Source organism: Pipra filicauda, unplaced genomic scaffold, assembly GCF_003945595.2.
Source record: "Pipra filicauda isolate LSUMZ 115617 unplaced genomic scaffold, ASM394559v2 scaffold898_size56135_pilon, whole genome shotgun sequence".
In the NCBI taxonomy this organism is placed as follows: Eukaryota; Metazoa; Chordata; class Aves; order Passeriformes; family Pipridae; genus Pipra; species Pipra filicauda.
The window spans coordinates 1-24,939 of NW_024105084.1; the positions used below are offsets into that span (position 1 = coordinate 1).

Genomic DNA, 24,939 nt, shown 5'->3' on the forward strand with positions numbered 1-24,939 from the left:
CAATGCAAGAGGGGAGAGAACTGCAATATTTTGCAAAAGCTGGCAAGGGAAGCCTTTCCTAAGCATAATAACTAACTCCTCAGTAACAAAATCTTCCACAAAAAGACTTATTTATCCCTACACTTCTCCACCTTCTTCTCCCTCCACCAGTGGCACGGGGGGAGAGGGAAAGGGGGTTGTGCTCAGCCCATTCTGGAAGTCTCTGCACTCCTTCCTGCCACTCTGCTCCCCTGCTCCGCTGTGGGTCCCCTGCTACAGGGTGGGTCATTTCCAAAGGGTGCAGTCCTTTAGGAACAAAATGCTCCAGTGTTACTACTTGACAGGCTCACAGGTCCTGGCAGTAGGACCTGCTCCGCTGTGGGCTTCTCTCCACGGCAGTGGATATGCCTGCCAGGATTCTTTTCGAGTGCAGGCTTTTCACAGTACCACAGCTTTCTTCATGGTACACCAACCTACAAAGGGCTCCATAGAACAGCTGATCCCACTCAGCTCTTTTGTGTGGCTGATCCCAATCCTGACACATGAAACACCCCAGCCCTGCGTGTCTGGACACAAGCTGGGCAGAACAGTCAATGTAAGGGAGGTGTAGGAAGGGATGAGGTTGTGGGCTGTGTCCAGCCATTGCTGTTTCCCATTCCCACACCTGACACTTCTTGGAGCCATCTTCTGCCTGATGGTCTTTGCTGTGGAGTCCCAGAGAATGTGTTTGTGAGCTCCAAGGGAAAGGGCATAAAGAAAAATCAACTGGAAGGAGTCCCACCCTCGACTCTGTCCATCATTTTCTCTCAGCTGAATGAATGTGTCGACACAGAAGGAAGGAGGACTCAGAGGCCCAGGTTTGGATGCAAAACAACTTTATTGAGTCTAAAGAAGCAAAGGAGGTGGCTCACAGAGGGCACCAGCAGCAGCCCCGAAGATGCAGGGGGGCTGTCCCTCTGCCTGGGCTGCAGAGGCAGGGAGGCCAAAAGGTCCCCAGGAGGGTGGCATTGGGTGGTGGTGACAGAAAAGGAAGGGAAGAGAGAGAAGAGAGGAGAAGAAGGAAACAAGAGCCATAAAGTCTAAATGCAATGTCCCAGCGTTGTGTTTTCAGTGCAGCAGCATGATGAGAGGTCTTGCAGGTTGTTGGCCAAGGAGGTTTGCAGGGGCTTTAGCAGGGGGGACATCTGCCACGGTAGCAGCTGGTGATGCAGGAGAGGTCAAAGCCCCCGGAGTTGATGGGCACTCCATCACAGCTGAGGATGCTGCCAACGGCAGCGGAGGTGGAGGATCCCACCACGGTGTTCTGTGGGAAGGAGCTGAGGATGGGCCCGGGCAGGGTCACCACCACAGCAGAGGGCTGGATGGCAACGACGGAGCTCTGGCACTGCCTGACACAGCACTCATTGCAGCTGTTGGCCAGCGGGGTCGGGCCGCAGGGCTGGCAGCAAGGGTTGCAGGGCTGGCAGCACGACATGTCTCTGGCTCACAGGGGCACCTGGCACACAGGGCAGGGAGAAGCACAAAGCAGACACACATGAGAAGCAGCCCTGCACCCAACCCCCCTGCAGACAAGGCACCTCCTGCACCACATGACACTGCCCAGCCCAAAGCCCAGCAGCCTCCTCAGCCAAGTCCCAGCCTCTCTCTGCACAACACCTTCTCTCCCCTTCCCTCTCCCAGCAGAAGCAGCTCCCAGCCCTGGCCTAACACAGCCCATATCAGGTGAAGCAGAAGAAGAAGAATGGCATTGTCCACTCACCTGATTCCCAAGGTGGAGGTGATGGGAGAACTGGGTGAGAGAACAGAGACTTGGGCTGCCTTTTATAGCAGTCCTGCACTGCGTCAGGCCCACAGGCACCTTTGTGCAAGTCATAATTTTCTGACAAGCTCATGTCAAATGTGAACCATCCCAGTTAATGGTAGGGGCTGTGTCCTGCTTTCCTGCACTGCTGCCTTTTCATTTCCTGTGCATTCCACGTGCTTTCCCGTAGGAAGAATTCTGTAAGTGTTGGGATGAGAGGCCCAAGGATTTCCGGGACATAAAGACATCATTGCAGGCACAAGGCTCAGATCAAGGGCTGGTGTCTTCCCGTGCAGGCAGGTGATAAGAACCTGTGTCGTTTCTGGGTGGTTTTTTTGTGGTAAAGTTTTCATGAACTGGATACTGCTCTTGTTATTTCTGCCCACATTCCCAAGGACTTCCATGAGAGTGGCCATGAAACATCCTTTTGTCTTTCTCTTCCCTTCTGTTTGTGACAGGCACCCTTTGCTTCACTCAGATGAGGTTCTGCTGGCAGGGTTCGACCCTGTTCTCTGTTTAAAGTGCTCTCATGGAAGTTGTGCTGGTCTCATTCACCCTGTCCTCTCTCTGTACACTCTCTACAGATCCTTTGGGAAGACAAGGTACATTTCATTTGCCTGGTCCATTCCCAGGTGTCATGTGAAAGTGGAGGGTTTAGGTTTTGCTGGTTGGTGCCCCCAGGAAAGTGGAGACCCTTGTGTCCAACCAGGGTGACCCTTGTGTCAGCGTCTTGTACTGAGACCCTTCAGCAACAGATTCACCAGATCAAAGGGGATTTGACTGCCCTTATCGGGGGGGCTCAACCAACAACATGAAGACTCCTCAGCAGGTCCTGCCAAAGTGTTATCTGCTGCCAGCACGTGAAAGGACTCACTCTTAACAGTTCACGGAATAACACTCTTTATAATACAAATTGTGGCAGGTTAATAAGTTTTATGGTTGTCAGTGACAGTGTCTGGCTACAAAAATGTGTTTTAAAGCAATCTACTGATATATATTAAGCAAGCACAAGCTCTAGTCCTAAAAGCAAGAGTTAACATGTGTAGAGTATTATGCTTCTGCAATAGGTGTCCCTGTGGGGGGAAGAGATGGGCTCAGCCCCTTGACTGACCCCAGCAGTTTTGGTGGAGCCCTCTCCCAACTTTCCCCCATCCCCAACATACTTTTATACTCTGTGTTTTTGGGGAGCTTGGGTGGCTTTAGTCATAAATACTGTTTATTTCTGGTTGGCGTAAAATTGTCTTGCCACACCTAATGAGAGGGGGGTGGTGGTGCTTTGGCACCTCCAGAGGGGGTTTGGCATGGTTGTTGGCTCAGCAGCAGAACACCTTGATTCTCCCTTGGCTGACAGACACCGTATTGTCTCATGACCTTCAGAGTCCCACAATGTTCCCCCTTTCTGCTGGCGTTTGAATGGAGGGGGGCCAAGTAGTTTCCACTCTGTTCCACTATCTGTTCTGTTCCTCTGAGCAGATGATTCTATTGTATGAAGAGCATGATGGCCACATTCCCTTCTAGGGAGTAGATACTGCATTTTGCCCCAGAATTCCAAGCCTCCTCTAAATTGTAAACCTATCCATCATGCCACACTAGGGTACTTGCATACTGTTTTGCAGAGGGGTTCCTAACATCTCCTCAGCACAGTTCCCACTTCTTTATGTTTTTCTGTCTTTCTAAACGTGTCCAGATTTTTGCAGGGCTCAAGGCACACATGTGTGTCAGTCTGTGTGTGTGGGATCCCCATCAGGAGGGCAGTGGAAGGTTCCAGCACTGGATCTGCCCTTGGTGTGTCCGTGAGCACCACAGAGTAGCCGGTTGCCCCCACCAGAAGGAGCCAATCTACAGCTGAATGGTGCTGCCTTCGACCCTGCAGAGGAGTGTCCAGAGAACTGAAATGCAGCCTCTGCCTCTTGCACCCTCCATTTCTTGCTTTCTGTTCAGGGGGAAAGCCAATAACTCCTGCCCACTGTGCAGGCCCTGATCCCTGAATCAATTCCCTGTTGGCGGAATGTTGCTGAGACCCTGTGCCAAATGGGTGTGGAACTGGAGGGATCAGGGTCGAGATGTCACTCTGCTGGGAGATGTAGGACAGACATTCTGGGTGGCACTGGGACAGTCAAAGAGCTGTGGAGTCGTTTTGGTGTTTGAGCACCAGGACTTCCATAGCTCCCCAAAAAGCTGAATCAGAGTTGCCAGCAACTGTGTCTAGGCAGGCAGGGACATGTGCTTTGGGGCCAAATGGATCAAACCCATCTCCTCCATCAAGAGAGAGGCCAGGCAAATTCCCTCTTTGCCTAGGGAGCAGTGCTATCACTTTTCTTTAGGTTATTCACATTTACATCCATCCCTGTCTGATGCCTGGGCTGGTGCTTTGTAGTTGAACTTGTTATTCATCTAATTGTGCTTTGCTCTGCGTTGGACCCCCTGTATTGTGTAAATGTGGCAAGGTTTGGGAGCTGGGGGAGAAGGCTGCCAGGCTGGGCTCTGTGAGAAGAGTCCAGTGGCTCCTGCCCTGTGTGTGTGAGAGTCAGTTCCAGCTGTCTCCAGAAGGGACTCAGCGCTGCCCATTGCTGAGCACATTTCTCACACTGCGGATTCCTCTATCAAAGTGAATTCTATTCAAATCATGGAATCTTAGACTGGTTTAACTGGAAAGTATCCTAAAAATCATTTATTTCCACAAGCTCCCCCCCACTCCATGGACAGGATGCCACCCACTAAACCACAGTGCTTAAATCACTGTCCAATCTGACTTTGAACACATCCAGGGATTAGGCTTAGGAATCCACAAATGTTCTTGGTAACTTTTTCCGGTGTCTAACCACCCCCTCAGTCAGGGATGTGTTTGTGAGCTGCAAGGGAAAGATCACAAATTAAAATCCACTGAAGGGAAAGCAACCGCTGCTTCCTCCACCTTCTTCCTGATCTGACTGGAAGACTTGTCATGGGAGGAAGGAGAACTCAGAGTCCCAGGCTTGGATGCAAAACAACTTTATTGAGTCTAAAGAAGCAAAGGAGGTGGCTCACAGAGGGCACCAGCAGCAGCCACTAAGATGCAGGGGGGGTGTCCCTCTGCCTGGGCTGCAGAGGCAGGGAGGCCAAAAGGTCCCCAGGAGGGTGGCATTGGGTGGTGGTGACAGAAAAGGAAGGGAAGAGAGAGAAGAGAGGAGAAGAAGGAAACAAGAGCCATAAAGTCTAAATGCAATGTCCCAGCGTTGTGTTTTCAGTGCAGCAGCATGATGAGAGGTCTTGCAGGTTGTTGGCCAAGGAGGTTTGCAGGGGCTTTAGCAGGGGGGACATCTGCCACGGTAGCAGCTGGTGATGCAGGAGAGGTCAAAGCCCCCGGAGTTGATGGGCACTCCATCACAGCTGAGGATGCTGCCAACGGCAGCGGAGGTGGAGGATCCCACCACGGTGTTCTGTGGGAAGGAGCTGAGGATGGGCCCGGGCAGGGTCACCAGCACAGCCGGCGGCTCAATGACGACGGTGGAGCTCTGGCACTGCCTGACACAGCACTCATTGCAGCTGTTGGCCAGCGGGGTCGGGCCGCAGGGCTGGCAGCAAGGGTTGCAGGGCTGGCACTGCTGGCACTTCTCAGGGCACGACATGGCTCGAGCCTGGGGCTGCACCTGGCACACAGGGCAGGGAGGAAGCAGAGCACACGCACACCTCAGCAACAGCCGGCAAAGCACCACCAGGAAGCCAAGGCAGCTGCTGCTGCTTGGGGAGGGAGAGGCTCTGCAGGGGCCAACAAGGGAGCCTTTCCCTGAGCCCAGCAGGGCCTTCAGAGATCAGACAGGCCCAGGCTGCTCCTGCCTCAGCTGTAGGAAAACAGCCCCCTCAGCCCAGCCTCCGCCTCTGTCCCTAACAGACGCTCTCCCCTCTGCCCACACGACCACCATCCCCGAGCACTCCCACAAGACCAAGGAGCAGGGATGGGCTGCAAAGCTCGACCCTGTGCTAGAGAGGGGGGAGGAGAAAGGGGCTTCCCACTCACCGGCTTGCTGAGGAGAAGGAGGTGACAGAAGGGGTTGAGAGAGCCACCAGTTCGGCTGGCTTTTATACTGGCCCCACAGTGCCTCAGGGCCCAAAGGCCGTGCTGCGTAAGTGACAATTTTCCTGCATGATCCCAAGGAACGGAAACATCTCAGGGAATGAATGGTATGGCATGAGGTGGTGATTCCCACTACCCTGACATTGCATTTCCTGGCCTACATCATCACCGTTCCCTCATGGACACTTCTGAGTGCAGGTCTGAGAGGTTCCAGGATTTCTAGGGGCAAGAATGTGTCAGTATGGGCAGAAGTGATGACCTGAGTGCACAAGGGATACAGAAGAGGTAGGTGATTCCAGCCTGGGGCACTCTGGTCCTGCTGACAGGAAAGTTCCCAGCTGCTCAAATGCCTCCAGGCTTTGGCTCATCACCCAAGGGCTCCCCTGAGCTGTGCCAGAGTTCACCTCTGATCCCAGCCATGGCTTCTCCATGAGACAGGAGCAAAGACCCTGGGAAACAGCTCCGTGCCCCAAGGCTGCCTGCAGGTAGCATGAGGAGTGATGGCCTGGGGTCAGGATTCTCCTTGGTGAGACCTGAGTGCCGTGGCCCTCTCCAGTTGTCACCAAAAACCAGTAAACAAGCTCATGAACCAGTCTGTTAGGTTTGAGTCCACACCCTGCTGGGTGAGTGTGAAAAGCTCCACAGAACATGCACACCCAGCAACCAAACAGACCAGGTTATATTCATAAAGCTAGCACGTATTCATCAAATTTTTATTACATATTCATTACAGTTCCTAAATCCATGCATATACATTAAATATATTTGTGGACTTTTTTGGATATTCATAGGGGTCTTTTGAGAGTTTTTGGTCATCTCTTGGGAACGTCCCATTCCCCATGTTTTCCTTTTATGGTTCCAGATGTTCTAGTGTGTTCTCTCTTCTTGAGAGTATCTCAAGCACGTGGTCAGGTCATAACAAACTTCTCTTATCAATCTTTGTTCTGACACACAATCCTTGCTCTCAAAACTAAGACATTTGAGAGTCCATATCAATCACTGATATAGGGAAATAAGGAAGCTATTGCTGTCACAAGACTATAAGTCACAGATGGAGGGACTTAACACAAAGCCACATCAAACTCAGGCATCTGTACTAAGCACTATGTGGGACAAAACTAAGTATTAACCATGAATATAGGGATCAAACACTACTGTGCTAAACTTAAAAGATATTTTTCACATCTTCACCAAAGGCTGCATAGACTCTTTTTAAAGAAATATCACTTTTCCAGTAACGAGCTCTCCTCAGAAAAGGGGGAGCTGGGACTGTGCCAGTGCCCGGCACTGTTGAGGAGGGATGTCACTACAGGCCTTGGAATGGTTGGGCTCAGCCATGAGCTCAGACACAGCTGAGGACACCCCCGCAGGCACTGACACATTCCCAACCTGCCCAGGGAGCACAAGGACAAACCCAGATGCACAGACACAGCAAACATGCCCAAGGACTCACACAGCAGGTTGCACTCAAGTGCTTTCCCCTGTGCACAGAGAGACACTGCAGGCCAGAGGCTCCCAGGGGTGTGTTCCTAGGGGAGCACAAGCACAGGGATGTGCAGACACTCACACGCTCCAGGGCATGGTCACACTCCCCCACCCATTCCTGGGGATCAGCACAGGGGGCAGAGGGGATGGGATGGGAGTGAGGAGCTGCCGGGGAGCTCCCTGCCAGAGCAGGGAGGGGGCCTCTGAGCAGCACAGATGCTCAGGCAGCAGTGCCAGAGGAGCCTCAGGGACTGTCCAGGCACCGAAGGAAGCCAAAGTGTTTTGACCAGCAGGGCAAGACCCACATTCAGGGGAGGACTTTGGGTGAAGAGCCAAGGAACGGAGGGCTGGGAGTAGCTGGGACCCTTCCTGCCAGTAGGAATTACAGAAGTCAGGAAGCATTACAGAAATCCACCAGAGTGCCCCAGGTTGGAATCACCTGCCTCTTCTGTATCCCTTGTGCACTCAGGTCATCACTTCTGCCCATACTGACACATTCTTGCCCCCAGAAATCCTGGAACCTCTCAGACCTGCACTCAGAAGTGTCCATGAGGGAACGGTGATGATGTAGGCCAGGAAATGCAATGTCAGGGTAGTGGGAATCACCACCTCATGCCATACCATTCATTCCCTGAGGTGTTTCCGTTCCTTGGGATCATGCAGGAAAATTGTCACTTACGCAGCACGGCCTTTGGGCCCTGAGGCACTGTGGGGCCAGTATAAAAGCCAGCCGAACTGGTGGCTCTCTCAACCCCTTCTGTCACCTCCTTCTCCTCAGCAAGCCGGTGAGTGGGAAGCCCCTTTCTCCTCCCCCCTCTCTAGCACAGGGTCGAGCTTTGCAGCCCATCCCTGCTCCTTGGTCTTGTGGGAGTGCTCGGGGATGGTGGTCGTGTGGGCAGAGGGGAGAGCGTCTGTTAGGGACAGAGGCGGAGGCTGGGCTGAGGGGGCTGTTTTCCTACAGCTGAGGCAGGAGCAGCCTGGGCCTGTCTGATCTCTGAAGGCCCTGCTGGGCTCAGGGAAAGGCTCCCTTGTTGGCCCCTGCAGAGCCTCTCCCTCCCCAAGCAGCAGCAGCTGCCTTGGCTTCCTGGTGGTGCTTTGCCGGCTGTTGCTGAGGTGTGCGTGTGCTCTGCTTCCTCCCTGCCCTGTGTGCCAGGTGCAGCCCCAGGCTCGAGCCATGTCGTGCCCTGAGAAGTGCCAGCAGTGCCAGCCCTGCAACCCTTGCTGCCAGCCCTGCGGCCCGACCCCGCTGGCCAACAGCTGCAATGAGTGCTGTGTCAGGCAGTGCCAGAGCTCCACCGTCGTCATTGAGCCGCCGGCTGTGCTGGTGACCCTGCCCGGGCCCATCCTCAGCTCCTTCCCACAGAACACCGTGGTGGGATCCTCCACCTCCGCTGCCGTTGGCAGCATCCTCAGCTGTGATGGAGTGCCCATCAACTCCGGGGGCTTTGACCTCTCCTGCATCACCAGCTGCTACCGTGGCAGATGTCCCCCCTGCTAAAGCCCCTGCAAACCTCCTTGGCCAACAACCTGCAAGACCTCTCATCATGCTGCTGCACTGAAAACACAACGCTGGGACATTGCATTTAGACTTTATGGCTCTTGTTTCCTTCTTCTCCTCTCTTCTCTCTCTTCCCTTCCTTTTCTGTCACCACCACCCAATGCCACCCTCCTGGGGACCTTTTGGCCTCCCTGCCTCTGCAGCCCAGGCAGAGGGACACCCCCCCTGCATCTTAGTGGCTGCTGCTGGTGCCCTCTGTGAGCCACCTCCTTTGCTTCTTTAGACTCAATAAAGTTGTTTTGCATCCAAGCCTGGGACTCTGAGTTCTCCTTCTTTCTGTGGCAACACATCTATTGAGATCAAGGAAGAATGTGGAGGAAGGCAGAGGGTTAGGGTTAGTGGATTTCAATTTGTGATCTTTCCCTTAGAGCTCCCAGACCCATCCCTGGCTAACCCACTACAAAGACCACACCAAAAGAGAAGGTGGGTCCAAAATATGGTAGGAATGGGTATAGGTAACAGCAATACCTAAACACAGCCCACAACCTCATCCCTTCCTACACCTCCCTTACATTGACTGTTCTGCCCAGCTTGTGTCCAGACACGCAGGGCTGGGGTGTTTCATGTGTCAGGATTGGGATCAGCCACACAAAAGAGCTGAGTGGGATCAGCTGTTCTATGGAGCCCTTTGTAGGTGGGTGTACCATGAAGAAAGCTGTGGTACTGTGAAAAGCCTGCACTCGAAAAGAATCCTGGCAGGCATATCCACTGCAGTGGAGAGAAGCCCACAATGGAGCAGGTCCTACTGTCAGGACCTGTGAGCCTGTCAAGGAGTAACGTTGGAGCATTTTGTTCCTAAAGGACTGCACCCTTTGGAAATGACCCACCCTGTAGCAGGGGACCCACAGCGGAGCAGGGGAGCAGAGTGGCAGGAAGGAGTGCAGAGACTTCCAGAATGGGCTGAGCACAACCCCCTTTCCCCCTGTGCCACTGGTGGGAAGAAGGTGTAGAAGTTGGCAGTGAACCTGAAACTAAGAAGAGGGAAGGCTGGGGGCCAATGTGGATTTAGATTTATTACTATTTGTCTTTGTCCTAGTCTATGGGTAATTGAAAATAAATTAAATTTGATTCCCCCCGATGAATCATAATTGCTGAGTGTTTCCCCTGACCTTACTTTGACCCCTCACCTTGGCATTGTATTTTCTCCCCTCGCCCAGGTGAGGGTGGGCAGTGATAGAATCTCCTCATGGGCACCAGGCTGTTTGCCAAGATCAACCCATCATGACCTTGAAACACCTTGTTTACTAATTCCCTGAGCAGCCTGAACTCTGCTGGTTGCCTGGGGGAAGAGACCCACCCCCACCTGGCTACAACCTCCTTTCAAAGAGTTGTAGAGAGTGAGGAGGTCTCCCCTGAGCCTCCTCTTCTGCAGGCTAAACCTCCCCAGCTCCCTCAGCATCCCCTCACAGGATACACCCTCTAGGCACTTCACCAGCTCCATTGCCCTTCTCTGGACTCACTCCAGCACCTCAATGTCCTTCCTCAGCTGAGGGGCCCAGAACTGGACACAGCACTCGAGGTGTGACCTCACCAGTGCACAGTAGACAGGCACAGTCACTGCCCTGGTTCTGCTGGACACTATTCCTGATACAGACCAGGATGCCCTTGGCCTTCTTGCCCACCTGAGCCCACTGTGGCTCATGTTCAGCCACTATCCACCAGCAGCCCCAAGTCCTCTTCCACTGGGCCTCTTTCCAAGTGCTCTGCCCCCAGCCTGTAGAGCTGCAGGGGGTTATTGTGGCCAAAGTGTAGGACCTGACATATGGTCTTGTAGAACCTCACCCTGCTGGATTGGACAATGTATCCAGCCTGTCCAGATCCTTCTGCAGAGAGAATGTGCAGCTCCATGAGAGTATAACCGGTCTCACCATCAGGACTTGCTTCATTGTCAGCTTCACTCTTCTGCAGTCGACATTCACTCTGCATTGGACCCACTGTATTGTGTAAATGTGGCAAGGTTTGGGAGCTGGGGGAGAAAGCTGCTGGGCTGGGCTCTGTGAGAAGAGTCCAGTGGCTCCTGCCCTGTGTGAGTGAGTCAGTTCCAACTGTCTCCAAAAGAGTCTCAGTGCTGCCCATTGCTGAGCACACTTGTCACATGGGTGATGCCTCTGTGAAATTCTATTTCATTAGAAATCTCTTGGGTTGGGAGGAAATGATTTAAATTGGAAGAATGGCAAGGAAATCTGAGTGTTGCTTTAGGATCTTCCACTTAGTGAGGTAATAAAGTAAATTTAGTCTTTGCATTCAACCATGTTTTTTTGGTTGTTCCATCTGGTCACCTGAGTTGACTCACACAATTGGCATAGTCAGCAGAATCTATGAACAGCCATGCCATGGCTCAGGAAAAGTCTGGGATTGGCAAGGCCATGGCAGTGACTCCCCACATTTTGAATGGCTCATCACTGAACACTGGACTCCTGTAGGCACTTTCCTAGTGACAATGGCTCTGATGGAGGCCTGGCCTTAAACAGGTGCTGGGGAGGTGGGTACCCCACAGACAGTTGCATTAGCTATGTCTGGATTAAAGTGGAAAGTGGCCTGGAAGTCCCCTCACAAGTTAGCAGGGAAATTGTGATGGTTGTTAGTTACCAGTCTTAGAACTCTTGATCATGAGATTATGGCCTTATGGAGCCACTGAGAGCACTGAAAGAGGAAATTGGGGCTCCAAAGGCTGCAAAGGAGTTCACGCGAGAAGCATTTACTGTTCCAAAGGAGTGGTGTTGTGAGCAGCAATGCACTATAGCATGGCTGGTGGCACACTTTGTCACCAAACGAGGGCCAAAGTATGTGAAAAGTAAGGTCTTAACTTCTGAAGTCCACGGTCTTATTTAGAAACCCCTATGGGATGCCAAGAAGTGGGATGGAAATATTTGGACTCCAAGACTGAATTTGAGGTAGGCTTGCAAGATAAGAAAGTGCAAAAACATGACCACTCATAGAAATGGAGGGACAGCAGGGTTTGCCAGACAGGGTGGTACAGGTCACACAGATCTATACCCCAAAAGAGTTATAGGAATTTTTAGAGTCTTATTGACAGAAGAGCAAGGAGAGCATATTACCATAGGTTTTATAAGTTTGGGACAGTGGTGCTGTCTTTATTCACTTATTAGTGGGTGAAAAAGATCTATTAACTCCTATAGCCACTGATAATCAAATCCAACAGGGGTGAGCTCAGCTATGAAATACCAGGGGTATTGTTGCCCCTACGCTGTATCAATGGCCACATGCAGCAGCTTTAACAGCACATGCAGATCCTGCTGAGTCAGTGTTGTCCTTTGGGATCTGGTGCAACATGGAAGAAGGTGTTGGTTCACTGTGGCAGATGGGGTAGCTCAGGCCCAGAGCACAGGATCTGATCCAGACGGAGCAGCAGTTATGAGAAATAACAAAATTCAGTTTGTGAAAGGGGCTCCTGATAAATTGAAACCACTGATTATATCAACAGTCATGAATGCTACTGATGACAAAAGTGCCTTAACAAATGCCCTGAGGGGTACTGGGGCTGTGATCTCAGAGCCAGCTGTTTGGATAGGGAGAGAAAATCAACTGGCAAAGCCAGAAAGAGTCACCTCACGGGTGAGTAGGAAACAAATGTTGAATGATCTTGTGCCAGCCAGTGTTCCACAGTCAGAAATAGATGGAATCACAACATCAGAAATGTTTCACTGTTGGCAAAGGTTAGTGCCTGTGAAAAGAAAAAATCCCCCCACCATCCCTCCTGCCACTTCTGAGCACCCAAACTCCTGGCAGATGTGGAAACAGTGGGTTTGCGGGTCCCCCCAGATTGCTGCCACTGTAGCCTCTCACTGGAAGCGGGACCAACACCTCTTTGTTCCTCTTGACTGTGGAGTGGCCACCTGCAGGAACTTTGCATGTGCCAGCTCTGGTGGATACAGGTGCAGAAGTTACTGTATCACACAGTGATGTTGCTCCTAATGAAGAGACTGCCCACATCTGCAGCTTGGGGAGCAGTTCCACCCCCACCCTCAGAGCACAGTTACTTTAATGGTAGGATACACCACCCATTTGTCATGAAGGTGTTAATTGCCCCAATAAAAGACTATATCTTGGGCATTGATGTGCTGGCAGGGCAAACCGCTGAAGCACTGAGCGGTCGTTTCTGTTTTGGGACTCCTCAAGCAGGATTTGCCACTTGATCCATAACTGTTTTGTGTGGGTTCCTGAAGTGGGACCCTGTTGTGCTGCCAGCACCTGCCAAGGTGGGGAATGTAAAGCAGTATTGCATTCCAGGGGGATAAGAGGAAACGACTCAAACAATTCAGGCACTCCGAGTGTAAATCATTACAGAAACCATGACTACTTTCAACAATCCCATTTGGCCTGTTTGAAAATCAGATGCTACTTGGAGAATCACTGTTGATTACTGTTGATAAAGACACCCTGACTTGCAGTTACAGTACCAGAGGAAAAAAATCAGCAAAAATCTACAGCCCTGGAAGGTGGTAATGGACCTTGTTAATGCTTTTTTTCAAGAGCCATTGCTTCAGAAAGCCAGGACCAGTTTGCCTTTACGTGGCAGCAAAAGCAATACACTTTTCAGGTATTACCTCTGTTATATAAATACAGTCTCTCCATTTGCCACCAGATGGTGACAGCTCATGTATCAGCTCTTGTTGGGTGCTATTGCTGTTCACCATTATATTGATGATCTATTGATTAAGGCACAGGCACAACAAGAAATTGAGGCAGTTGCTGAATTGCTGAAAGCCCACTTACAGGACTGAGGCTGGGCAGTTATTCCAAAGGAAATACAGGGCCCTAGTACTACTGTGCAATTTTTGGGAATAGTTTGGCATGGGTAGCCTAGAGAAACACTGAACATGGTACAGCAAACAGTCTAACAATTACATGTATCAACTACACTGAAACAACTGCAAACTTTTCTGGGCCTTTAAGGGTACCGGAGAAGTTTTATTCCACCCCTGGCAGTGTTACTGCACTCTCTGCAGAAATTGCCTGGGAAGAAAGTTGTTTGGCAATGGGACAAGTAACAACCAGAAGCCTTTGATGCCTGCAAGAATGCTTTGATTGAGCCTGCGCAATTGTACAGCCTTAGGCAAGGATATCCTTTTGAGCTAGGAGGAGCAATTCTAGATGACATAGGTAGGATTGTGGCAGACAAGAGGGCCTAAAAATCAGAAAGAACCCATAGCATTTCAGTCTAAAGCATTATAAGGCTCTGCTACACATTATACCCAAATGAAAAACAAAATTCTAGCTGCAATTTGGGCATTGCAAGAAACTGAAAGAATCATAGGCCAAGATAGTGTGACTGTGCACATCCCCATCCTCATTCATGGGTAGGCAAGTGACCTGTACTCCAGTTTATCCCCTTATGCTACAGCCTCTGTTACTATCAGATTCTTGAGTTCTTGTATTTCAGGTATCTTTGACAAGTATCCGGGCCTTATCTAAGGAGGATGTCCTAGTTAGGACAACTGAGACCAGTTCATCAGGGTATGGGTGTAACCCAAAACTGTGTATTCTATAGCCTTCCATGCCATTTCCCAGAAACTGTTATCAATGAACCATTTACACCCTCTGCCCATAGAGCCTGACTCCTCAGGCTATAAACTAGGTGTTAGGAGGCCTGTGAGATAGGAGGATGCTCCTGTCCTCACACCCTTTGTGGAACTCCCCGCCCTGAGGGAAGTGCTGAGCATTTCTGCCTGAACTGCAGGATATATAATCTTGGAGTCTTGGAACATTTGCAACCACTCTGTGGGATCCAGAGAAGGACTGCGGCTCATCGCTCTCAAACAGACTTGGACCACCACCCTATACTGGACTCCAATCACCACTTTGACCAGACTGCAACAGCTCTCCCCCCAGCATCTCACTGCAATCACCACTTTTGACCAGACTGCAACAGCTCTCCCCCCAGCATCTCACTGCAATCACCACTTTTGACTAGACTGCAACAGCTCTCTCACCAGCAGGTTCTTCCCCTCTCCCTTTACTTTGGACTCAAGCGGGGCCCAAGGAACACCACGTTGTTCATGCCCCAGGGTACTGGGTTATACATTTGGGTTTTGTGGGTTAAGACCAATTGTTTGTTTGTATGATTGTACTTACTGTATTATTTTAGTAAATTGTTATTCTGACTTATAATCTCTCCTTCGAGTTGAGTTCATTTCCCCTGCTGGTTAACTCTTAAACCAGCACAGAGGATAATGCTGGAATTCTGTTATTGGTGCCACAAACCTACCACCAAATTCAAGTTCAGTCTGAAAAAGCTCAAACCTGTGTGGGCAATCGACCCATCTCAAGCTACCAGGCCTGGAGTAATTTTAGCTGAGGGAGCTGGGGCAACAGCGTATGTATTACTGGAAGGTGGTGACACTCCCATTTTCCTTCCTTACCACGGGCTGGTTCATCATGCTTTGTAAACTTATACAACATGCACATACTCTGGATACATTTCTGCAGGATTCCTGTGTAAATACTTGTGTGGAGTAACTTTTTCCATTTCCTCTCCATGTGGCAAATAGAGAGCACCTGAAGTATCTCTTTCCCTGAGGTTTGAATTGGACATCAAAGGCAACTGTTGCCCTGAATGTGGAAGTACCTGCACTACACCTGGGAATCTCACCAGTCCAGTTGCTGCAGAGACACCTCCTCAGCACTACATACACTGCTCCGAATTTGACAGGATGTGCTGCTTCAACGTGATGCTGAACCAGCTGCACTGAGAGGAACATTTGACATCGACAAGACTTCATACATAGACTAAGGTGGTGCCTGACCAGCTGAGTGGTTTCGTTCCCTAACAGGAGGACTGGGACTTTTACGTTAGAGCATTATATGTTTACTCCTTTCCCCCCCCATATGCTCCATTAAATGCCTCTGCAAATTACCCTGTCCTATACTTCCAGCCCAGGCGTAGGTGGTCTCTTGAATGTGGGGATGGAATGTTGGGAGGAAAGGGTTAAAAGCAGAATGCCAAGTCTGGGAAACACCATATATTATGCCTACTGCTGTTTATCCTCTGTCTGTTTTGAAAAGTAGATTTCTGTGGGGAGATAATGTAGGTTGAGTGTCATGCTTGAGCTCCCTGTTGAGAGAGAGATCAAAGCTCAGAGACCATGAAAAGCACAGGGAGATCACAGCATGGAGGTAAACAATGTGTGGCCCTTGATAAATGGGTGCAAACAGCAGCCCCGCTGGCAGTGGGGATGAGCTGAGCCTGATGGTGCTGTGTCCTCAGTTCTCTGTCTCCACCCACGTGTTGCTTTAGGACTCTCTGATTAGCAAGCTAATTAAATAAATTTAGTCTTTGCATTTCAGCCATGGTCTTGTGGTTATTCTGGTCTCCTGCCTGTGTCACTTCACACAATAGGTCTGTAATGTGTACAGTTTTACGTTGTCCTGCTTGTTTTCTGGATCAAGCTCATCTTATATATGTCTGCAGCAAATCAGGACAAGCCAGGGAGTGCACAGGTTTTGCCTGGGATAGTTACATTTCTTCAAAGTAGCTGATATGGGCTATGTTTGGGAACAGTGCGAAAACAGTGTTGATAATACAGGGATGTTTTAGTTGTTGCTGAGCTGACATCTTACACAGCGACATGGCTTTTCTGATCCTGAGACTGACCCGCCCGTGAGAAGGCTGGGAGTGGGCAAGATGGGAGGGAACACAGCAGGTACAGATGACCCCAGCTCACCAAAGGGACATTCCAGACCATATGGCATCACACTTTGCAATAAAGCTGGGGGGGTGAAGTAGGTGGGGGTTGTTGTTACTTGGGACAGGTGGTGAGGAATTGTTTTCTTTTGCATCACTTGTTTTCTTTTGCTGAATATTTTTCTTTCTCTTTGTTGCTCATTTTTCTTTTTATTTCCCCTCTCCTTTCAACTGGTATCTAATTATTAAACTGTCTTTTTTGTAAAAGACATTACTTTTTTCACTTCTACCCTTCCAGTTCTCCCCCCATGCCACATGGCAGTACTTGGGCACATGTACAATAATCATGAGAGCAGTGTCCATTACCTGACAACTTTGTCACAAACAAGACCACAGAAATGACCTTGGGGCAAATCACCTGCCCACAAGGGATGACAAAACTCCTTGATTTAAAGCACCTTCTTCCACTGGCATTTTTCTGCTCTACAAATCCTTGAGCCTCTCATCCTAACACTTAGGGAAATGACCCTTCACATAGGAAAGCACTTGGCATGTGCCAGGAAATGAAAAGGCAGCAGTGCAGGAAACCAGGACACAGCCCCTACCATTAGCTGGGATGGTTCACAACTGACATGAGCTGGCCAGAAAATTATGACTTGCACAAAGGTGCCTGTGGGCCTGGGGCAGTGCAGGACTGCTATAAAAGGCAGCCCAAGTCTCTGCTCTCGCATCCACTTCTCTCACCTCCTTCTCCTCAGGAATCAGGTGAGTGGGAAGCCTCTTCTCCTTCTCCTCCTGCTTCAAGACCACGTCTTTCCTCACTGCAGGTCTCAGCTGATATGGGCTGTGTTAGCCCTGGGCTGGGAGCTGCTTCTGCTGGGAGAGGGAAGGGGAGAGAAGGTGTTGTGCAGAGAGAGGCTGGGACTTGGCTGAGGAGGCTGCTGGGCTTTGGGCTGGGCAGTGTCATGTGGTGCAGGAGGTGCCTTGTCTGCAGGGGGGTTGGGTGCAGGGCTGCTTCTCATGTGTGTCTGCTTTGTGCTTCTCCCTGCCCTGTGTGCCAGGTGCCCCTGTGAGCCAGAGACATGTCGTGCTGCCAGCCCTGCAACCCTTGCTGCCAGCCCTGCGGCCCAACCCCGCTGGCCAACAGCTGCAATGAGTGCTGTGTCAGGCAGTGCCAGAGCTCCACTGTTGCCATCCAGCCCTCTGCTGTGGTGGTGACCCTGCCCGGGCCCATCCTCAGCTCCTTCCCACAGAACACCGTGGTGGGATCCTCCACCTCCGCTGCCGTTGGCAGCATCCTCAGCTGTGACGGAGTGCCCATCACCTCCGGGGGCTTTGACCTCTCCTGCATCACCAACCGCTACAGGTGTCGGCCCTGCTAAAGCTGCTGGCAACGTCCTGGGGCAAGAACCTCCAAGACCTCACAACATGGGGCTGGACTGAAAACAGAACTCCGGCACATTGTGTTTCGAGCTTCATGATGATGTTTCCATCTCCCGCTCTTCCATCTCTTTCCTTTGCTTTCTGTGCCTCCCCAGGCCAGCCCAGAGGGATCTGTTGTCCTCCCTCCCTCTGCAGGGCAGGCAGATGGACACCCTGAAGGAGCTCCACTGCATCTTAGTGGCTGCTCCTTTTGCTCTCTGTGAGCCACCTCCTTTGCTTCTTTAGACTCATTAAAGCTGTTGTGCATCCAAGCTTGGGCCTCTGAGTCTTCCTTCATCCTGTAGAAAGCCTTCCATATTGCTTAGGAAAGAGGGTGGAAGAAGCATAAGATGGGACTCCCTGTAGTGCCCTTTCCTTGGGAGATGACAAAAACATCCCTGGCTACTCAACAGCCAAAGATCACCAGCAAGACCGTGGCACCAAAGGCTGACAGCAGTGGTCAAGGGAAACAGCAATGGCTGGGCACAGCCCACAACAGCATATCTTCTTGTCCCCTTCATTCTCTTTTCTGGGGTCCATGGCCAGCACAGAGGAGCACAGGCAGATGAGAAACGTACCTCAGACAGTCCCTCAGCACAGGCAGGACCCAGCTCCTGCCTAAGATGCAGGGTAGTTCACAAGTCCGGATTGGTATCAGCTGTACTCAACATATGCAGTGGGAAATGACTTTTGGCTGAGTTTATGCAAATGACTTATGGCTTTACTATTAATTCATAACATTTCTCTCATGTTTGGATGAATCTGACCCACAGAAAAGGGAAAAGAAGAGAAAGTGAGAGAGAGAAAGGAACAAAGCATTCTATGAGCAATCTCTCAGCTTTCGGGGTAACCTCTTTCTAATCCCCCACATCTTAATATACAATCTGATTACCAAAATAAAAGGCAAAAAGGTTAACATTAGATGAGCGATCACAGCATGTAACATCTTATTAAGTATTCCAGTTGCTGTTGGTGACCACCCAAAATGGTGTTCTCCATCTTTTTTCACCCACTGGATTTCTTCTCCATCAGGAAGAATGGTACTCAAAGTTTTCTGTCCATTTTCCTGACCTTGTTTCAAGGGCAGTTTTCTCATCCAGGCAAGATTCATTCCCACAGGAATAGGCTGCAGGTCTTAACAATTAAGTCATAACAGTTGGTAAGATACAGCAGGAGCTGAATAACTAAAATCACATCCCATAATGTCAACAAAGTTACAAACACAAACCTTGGGGTAACAAGAATAATAACTTGTAACAATAACATTGTCTACAAATACCACATTACAAGGCTTTCCCATACGGGCAGAGCCATCCCTTCAGGCCCATGCTCTGTGTTCCAGGGGATTAAGTGCAGCACCTTTGGGATTTACTCCTGACACAACGACCGGGTGTATGGGATATACCAAAACATTGTGCATTGTTAGAACAAAAGCTGTGGTTTACTGTTGGTGGGGTCATAAGTGACAATACCTAATTGCCACCAAGAGTGGAATTCCCTTTCCAATTTAGTTGCATTATCATAGGTTATCTTTGGAATGTCAGTAGGCAAATTGTCCTCATCTCATTCCTTTGTAATTGCTGCCCCAGCAAATGGCCCCCCCCAGCTGAGCAGTGTTTGTGGGGCAGAATGCACATAGTTACCATACTGATTAGCATAAACAAAAGGAGGGAGTGTCTCCATTCTGTGGGGCGACCTTGTTGATGTGTGAAGCAAATTTGTTTCCTTCTGGCAATGATTATCCTCCAAGAAGAATAAGCAGACCTTTGGTGGTTAACTTGATCTTCAGTGGGATGTGCTGGTGTCATTCCCAGGAACATTCCTGGAAAGCGAAAACATTACAAATCTCAGCAGAGTTGGTCCAGACAGGTCTCCCCTTAGTCTCCCAAGCTGTCTAACAGCTTGGAGAAGTACCACAAGTTCCTTTTCCCACTCAGAATATCTCTATTCTGTCTCTTTAAATGCAGTTGAGTTGAATAATAAGGAGCTCTTTGGTCCATCAGGGCCTATTTGACCCTGACATTCCTCGGGAGTAATCTCAGCTTCTGCTGCTTCCTCTACCTTTTCAGGGGGGCCTCCTGAAATTAGAAAATTACATATTTACATGTCCAGAGGGAGTGACACTGTAAAATTTTGACAAGTACAGCCTGTGCAGTCATGGGGGAATGTTTATACCCCTTTGGGGTCTGATAAAGCTGTTTTGCCCTCCCTCCCAGGCAAGTGCAAATTGAGCTTTGTCATGTTCCTGGCACTGAAACATAAAAAACCATTTCTTTTACATCCAGGCTTGCCATCCAGGAGTGGGATGCCCTCTGAATTTGAGTTACAAGTTCTGCAGAATTTAGCACAGCAGCAGTTAAAGGTGTGGTGTTGGCATTTAAACAGCTGGAATAAACTGTAAACCACGACTGTCTGTTTGGCCACAAAAGAGAATTAGAAAGGGAGTGTGAGCAAGTGATAGTCCGTCTTTTCTCCAGATCTGTTCCCAGCCTGTCAATGCCAGCACTCCACAGCTGCTGGTAATGTGGCTGCCAGGTTTGCAATAGTGGATAGCACAGCTGTTAGTGGGGCCAAATGAGCCAGAAGGACAGAAATTCCACCTCATGTCACTGTAAAAATCCAGCAATCCCTGAATCAGAGAGGGCAAGCACTCTGCAGCCTCTGGATTTCTTTTAGGGTCGGGGTTAACACTGGAACAGAAGGACCACACACTCCCATCCAGGGGTGGGACGCCAGGTTTGATCGTTCTGAACATCAAAACCCAAAATAGTTTCATTGTGATCTTCAATTAAATAGCCAGTGGCTGACATCCACTTCTCACCGAGGAGCCATAATTAACCTCAGCAGTTCATGTGTAGCCCTTGTTCCATTTGCTACAGGGATTTTAAATCTTTGCTGTCCAGGTCGCAGCTTCTCCTCATCCCACTGTGTTAGTATTGAATGTTGTGCTCCTGTGTCTATTAGAAATGTTATTAACAGTTGATGAGAACCAAGTGGAATCCAAATGTCCGGGTGATGACTGTGAGTGAATTGAGAGGATTCTACTTGCTGGATTTCAATCTTGCCTGGCTTGTGAGCATAATGCTCTTGCAAATCAGCCCCTGAAGATCAAATGGGCCATTTTTCATGTATGGCTTCCCACTCCACCTCGGGGTTTTGATGTGGATCTGGCATCAGACATGGGTGAATTTGAAAGAGATAAAGAATAATTTCCCCCTAGTTCATTATCACAGGGATCACCCCTTATAATTCCATCCCAGCCTTCAGGTGATACAGTTAATTTTCTAATCTGTACAATTCTGAGTGCATTGGTATGTTGCTTAAGCATCATCTCTAACTTTTCTTCCAAATTTTGCTTATTTTTCTTTTTCTTCCTGTAATTTTTTCTGAAGTTGCTCAATTTTAAATAGCAGTAATAACTCAGCTGCTTTTCTCCCTTCTATTGCCTCTCTTTTCTCTCCTATGCTTTTTCCTATCCAAATTCTCCAATCATTGTCTTTCCCTGCACTCTGCCAAAGCAAGAACAGTCCTAAGATGATCATTCTCAGTCATAATGGATTCCCAGTTTTAATTCAGTCTCCCTCTCAGAAGCCAGTGATGTTTTTAGTACTTCATTTTCTTATTTCAAAACTGCATATTCTACATCAGATATTCATTTGGAAGCAGGATATTCTGTAACTTCTTTCTGCACATAAACAGACTCCTAAAACTGCACAAATGATTCCCTCTGCTGGGTCAGCCTTTTGTCAACAGTCCATGCCTGACTCTCGACCTTGTTCCTGTGCTTGCTCTGTACTGTGTTGTGCTCCAGGAGCCAGAAAAAGGATGTTTGTCCCAGAAAAGAGCTGCCCTACCTCTGTATGGCCCCCTCTCCAGCCATATCCTGTTTTTTCCCACAGTGCCTTCTTACCAACAGTCCTTGGTTGGCTCCACTGCTATCCTGCTATTGCTGTATGAGACACACGCACACCAGCCGTTTGTTTTCCGGCCTCCTACACTCCCCAACAGTGCCAGGCATTGAGGGGACACAGGCAAGGCTACAGCACTCAAGTCTCACTGAGGAGAATCTCAAACCCAGACGAAACATTTCATGCTACCACCAGGCAGCCTCCAGGGACTGAGCTGTTTCCCAGGGTCCTTGCTCCTGTCTCATTTAAAAGCTCTGAGGTTACAGGTTCTGGTGGTTCTATGGGGATGGGGGAGTCCTCTGCCCCATTAGGTCCTTGACCTGAGCCAGGAGCTACGGGAAGAGGAATCAGAGCATGGGGAGCTGGGATAAGGAAGGTGGTGAATATCAGGGCTGGAGTCAATGGCTCCATAAAACAGCATCATTTCTGGAAGGGCCAAGAATCCCCACCAGCAACAGCGACACAGAAATCTAGCCATGGCATAAACCCATCTCTCCACAAGCCTCAGATGAGGCTCTGCCTGGAAACAGTGGTTCTCAAACATTTGGCCTTATATGAGGCTTCAGGGCCTCATGGCCTCAGGGAGCAAAGGGGAACTGCATCAGCTGGCATCACCACACAGGGGGAACCACCCACTGTCTCTCCTCTCAGAAGATTTTTCTCAAAAGCAAGCTTCCTGGCAAAATGGTTTGGCCTTTGCCAGGTGACGCCTTTCATCTGCAGAAGCTGCAGCTGCCTGCTCTGACTCCTCCTGTGTGATTCCTGCCAAGTTCAGTTGTTTACATTTCCAGCAGCCCCCAGCCTTCCTTTCCCCAGAGGCTTACATTCCTGGGAACACCACTACCCACACCTGCACCCATCCCTAAGCCAGCTCCCTCACTCCTGCTCCTTCCATGCTCTGGTAGTAGTTTTATCCCATCTGGCTACTACTGAGAATTTCCTGAGTGGATGCAAGGTAGTATCCAAAGTGACTGACTCCAGAGGTAGATAGGAAAGTTTTATCCCTGTCTCCTGTGTCCTCTGGGCTTCCCATCCCCCCTGAACAATGTGATCCTGAAAGCTGCTGTGCTGACAACTGAAACTTTGCAACTCCTGCTCACTTCACTAGCAGAGACCCCTAGCAGAGTAGTAAAGGAGTGCTCCGAGCTGAATGTCCTTGGCATTTACTGAAAGGTATTCAAATAGGGTTTTCATTGGACTTGCCAAGGAGGTGGAGTGTGGAGGTCAGCATGGCACAGGCTGCCAGAGGATGTTTGTGTGCCTATGTGAAAGGTCAGAGAAGGGCTGTTTGTACAGCATAGGGTTGCGTTGGATTGTCATCCTCCTGCTGCAATGAGGGACTGTGTCTCTCCCTGGATGGGGGTTTCTGCAGCATGTGCTGTTTACAGAGATCTTTCTTTTGAGGAATGTCCTCCATCTGGGGGGAGCAAGGGAGAGAAAATGCAGTTGTAGGGAGAGACTGATGGACACCCATGGGGTTCAGGTGTTCTGTCTACCCCTTTTCTCCACCCAGGAGCAAAGCAGACACAGATGGATAAGTCCCTCCCCTTTCCATGACAGGGCTGGGTGCAGACAAATCTGGCAGAGCAGTGGATGGCAGAAGATCATCAGGGACAGGACAGAAAAAAACAGAAGATGTCAAAGAGTAGGAGGTATCTGGAGAAAAGAGTTTGAATATGTCTAGGGAAGAGGCAGGAAGGTGAAAGAGTAGCTTTCCTCTGACATATAGAAGGGATAAAATGTGGCAGCTGGTAACCCAATGGCATGACGGTTTTGATTCTGTCCCTGTGCTTGGTTGTATCCACAGGTGTGTGTGAGAGCATCATGAGAGAAAAGTAGGAAATTTGTAAGACTAAATGACAATTAGATTGGAATATGTGGGTACAGGTGGGAAGTGGGAATGTGAGTGGTCTAAGTGCACATTTCCCCTTTTGATACATCTGATCCTGATTGTGCAGGTGCATCATCTTCTGTGATTCTGCCACAGCTTTCTGGACTGAATAGCTCCTCCTCCCTAACATCTGACCCCAGGTCAGTAGGAAAAGCTACTGATGGGTTGTTCCTTCTGCACAGGTCTCAGGCAGAAAGGGAGAGACTCCTCATCAAGGGATTGTCTCACAAAAGCTAGAATCAGAGAAACACAGGATATCCTGAGTTGGAAGGGACTCATAAGGTTCATTGAGTCCAACTCCTGCACAGAAGAAAACCAACGATCCCACTCTGTCCCTGAGAGTGTTGTCCAAACACTCCTTGAGCTCTGGCAGCCTTGGGGCCGTGACCACTGCCCTGGAGAACCTGTTCAGTGCCCAAAGACCCTCTAGGGAAAGAACCTTATCCTAATATGCAACCTAAACACCCACTGATACAGTTTCATGCCCTTCCCTCAGATCCTGTCATTGGTCAACACTGAGAAGAGATTGGAGTTGCCCCTCTGCTGCCCCTCGTGAGGAAGTTGCAGACCCCGATGATGTCTGACCTCAGTCTCCTCTTCTCCAGGCTGAAAAAACCAAGTGCCCTCAACTGCTTCTTGTATGGCTGTCCTAGTTAGGACAACTGAGACCAGTCCATCAGGGTATGGGTGTAACCCAAAACTGTGTATTCTATAGCCTTCCATGCCATTTCCCAGAAACTGTTATCAATGAACCATTTACACCATCTGCCCATAGAGCCTGACTCCTCAGGCTATAAACTAGGTGTTAAGAGGCCTGTGAGATAGGAGGATGCTCCTGTCCTCACACCCTTTGTGGAACTCCCCGCCCTGAGGGAAGTGCTGAGCATTCCTGCCTGAATTGCAGGATATATAATCTTGGAGTCTTGGAACATTTTTAACCACTCTGTGGGATCCAGAGAAGGACTGTGGCTCATCGCTCTCAAACAGACTTGGATCACCCTATACTGGACTCCAATCACCACTTTGACCAGACTGCAACAGCTCTCCCCCCAGCATCTCACTGCAATCACCACTTTTGACTAGACTGCAACAGCTCTCCCACCAGCAGGTTCTTCCCCTCTCCCTTTACTTTGGACTCAAGCGGGGCCCAAGGAACACCATGTTGTTCATGCCCCAGGGTACTGGGTTATACATTT

The 24,939-nt window shown here is 49.8% G+C and overlaps 3 protein-coding genes and 1 pseudogene across 4 annotated transcripts; 2 read left to right on the forward strand and 2 right to left on the reverse strand.

Annotated features, from left to right (window-relative positions):
- Window positions 1-962: 962 nt before the first annotated feature.
- On the reverse strand, window positions 963-1,471 carry LOC120325238 (feather keratin Cos1-2-like). The gene has a single exon (XM_039390974.1). It carries the CDS (start codon window positions 1,451-1,453, stop codon window positions 1,148-1,150), a length of 306 nt encoding a protein of 101 aa, XP_039246908.1. The 5' UTR covers window positions 1,454-1,471; the 3' UTR covers window positions 963-1,147.
- A 3,314-nt stretch (window positions 1,472-4,785) lies between these two features.
- On the reverse strand, window positions 4,786-5,808 carry LOC113999893 (feather keratin Cos2-2-like). Its single transcript, XM_027743691.2, has 2 exons — window positions 5,778-5,808; window positions 4,786-5,409 (listed from the first exon to the last, which is right to left on the reverse strand). Exon 2 carries the CDS (start codon window positions 5,386-5,388, stop codon window positions 5,065-5,067), a length of 324 nt encoding a protein of 107 aa, XP_027599492.1. The 5' UTR covers window positions 5,389-5,409; window positions 5,778-5,808; the 3' UTR covers window positions 4,786-5,064.
- Window positions 5,809-7,712: 1,904 nt separating this feature from the next.
- Window positions 7,713-9,114, forward strand: LOC113998353 (feather keratin Cos2-2-like). Of its 2 annotated transcripts, none has more exons than XM_039390975.1 (2): window positions 7,713-7,747; window positions 8,473-9,114. In XM_039390975.1, the coding sequence occupies exon 2, from the start codon at window positions 8,494-8,496 to the stop codon at window positions 8,815-8,817; it is 324 nt and encodes a 107-aa protein (XP_039246909.1). In that variant the 5' UTR covers window positions 7,713-7,747; window positions 8,473-8,493; the 3' UTR covers window positions 8,818-9,114. The 2 variants fall into 2 exon arrangements, with proteins under 2 accessions (XP_039246909.1, XP_027596818.1); XM_027741017.2 differs by lacking the exon at window positions 7,713-7,747 and adding an exon at window positions 8,074-8,104.
- Window positions 9,115-17,172: 8,058 nt separating this feature from the next.
- LOC113998352 lies at window positions 17,173-17,904 on the forward strand (annotated as a pseudogene).
- The last annotated feature ends 7,035 nt before the right edge of the window (window positions 17,905-24,939 follow it).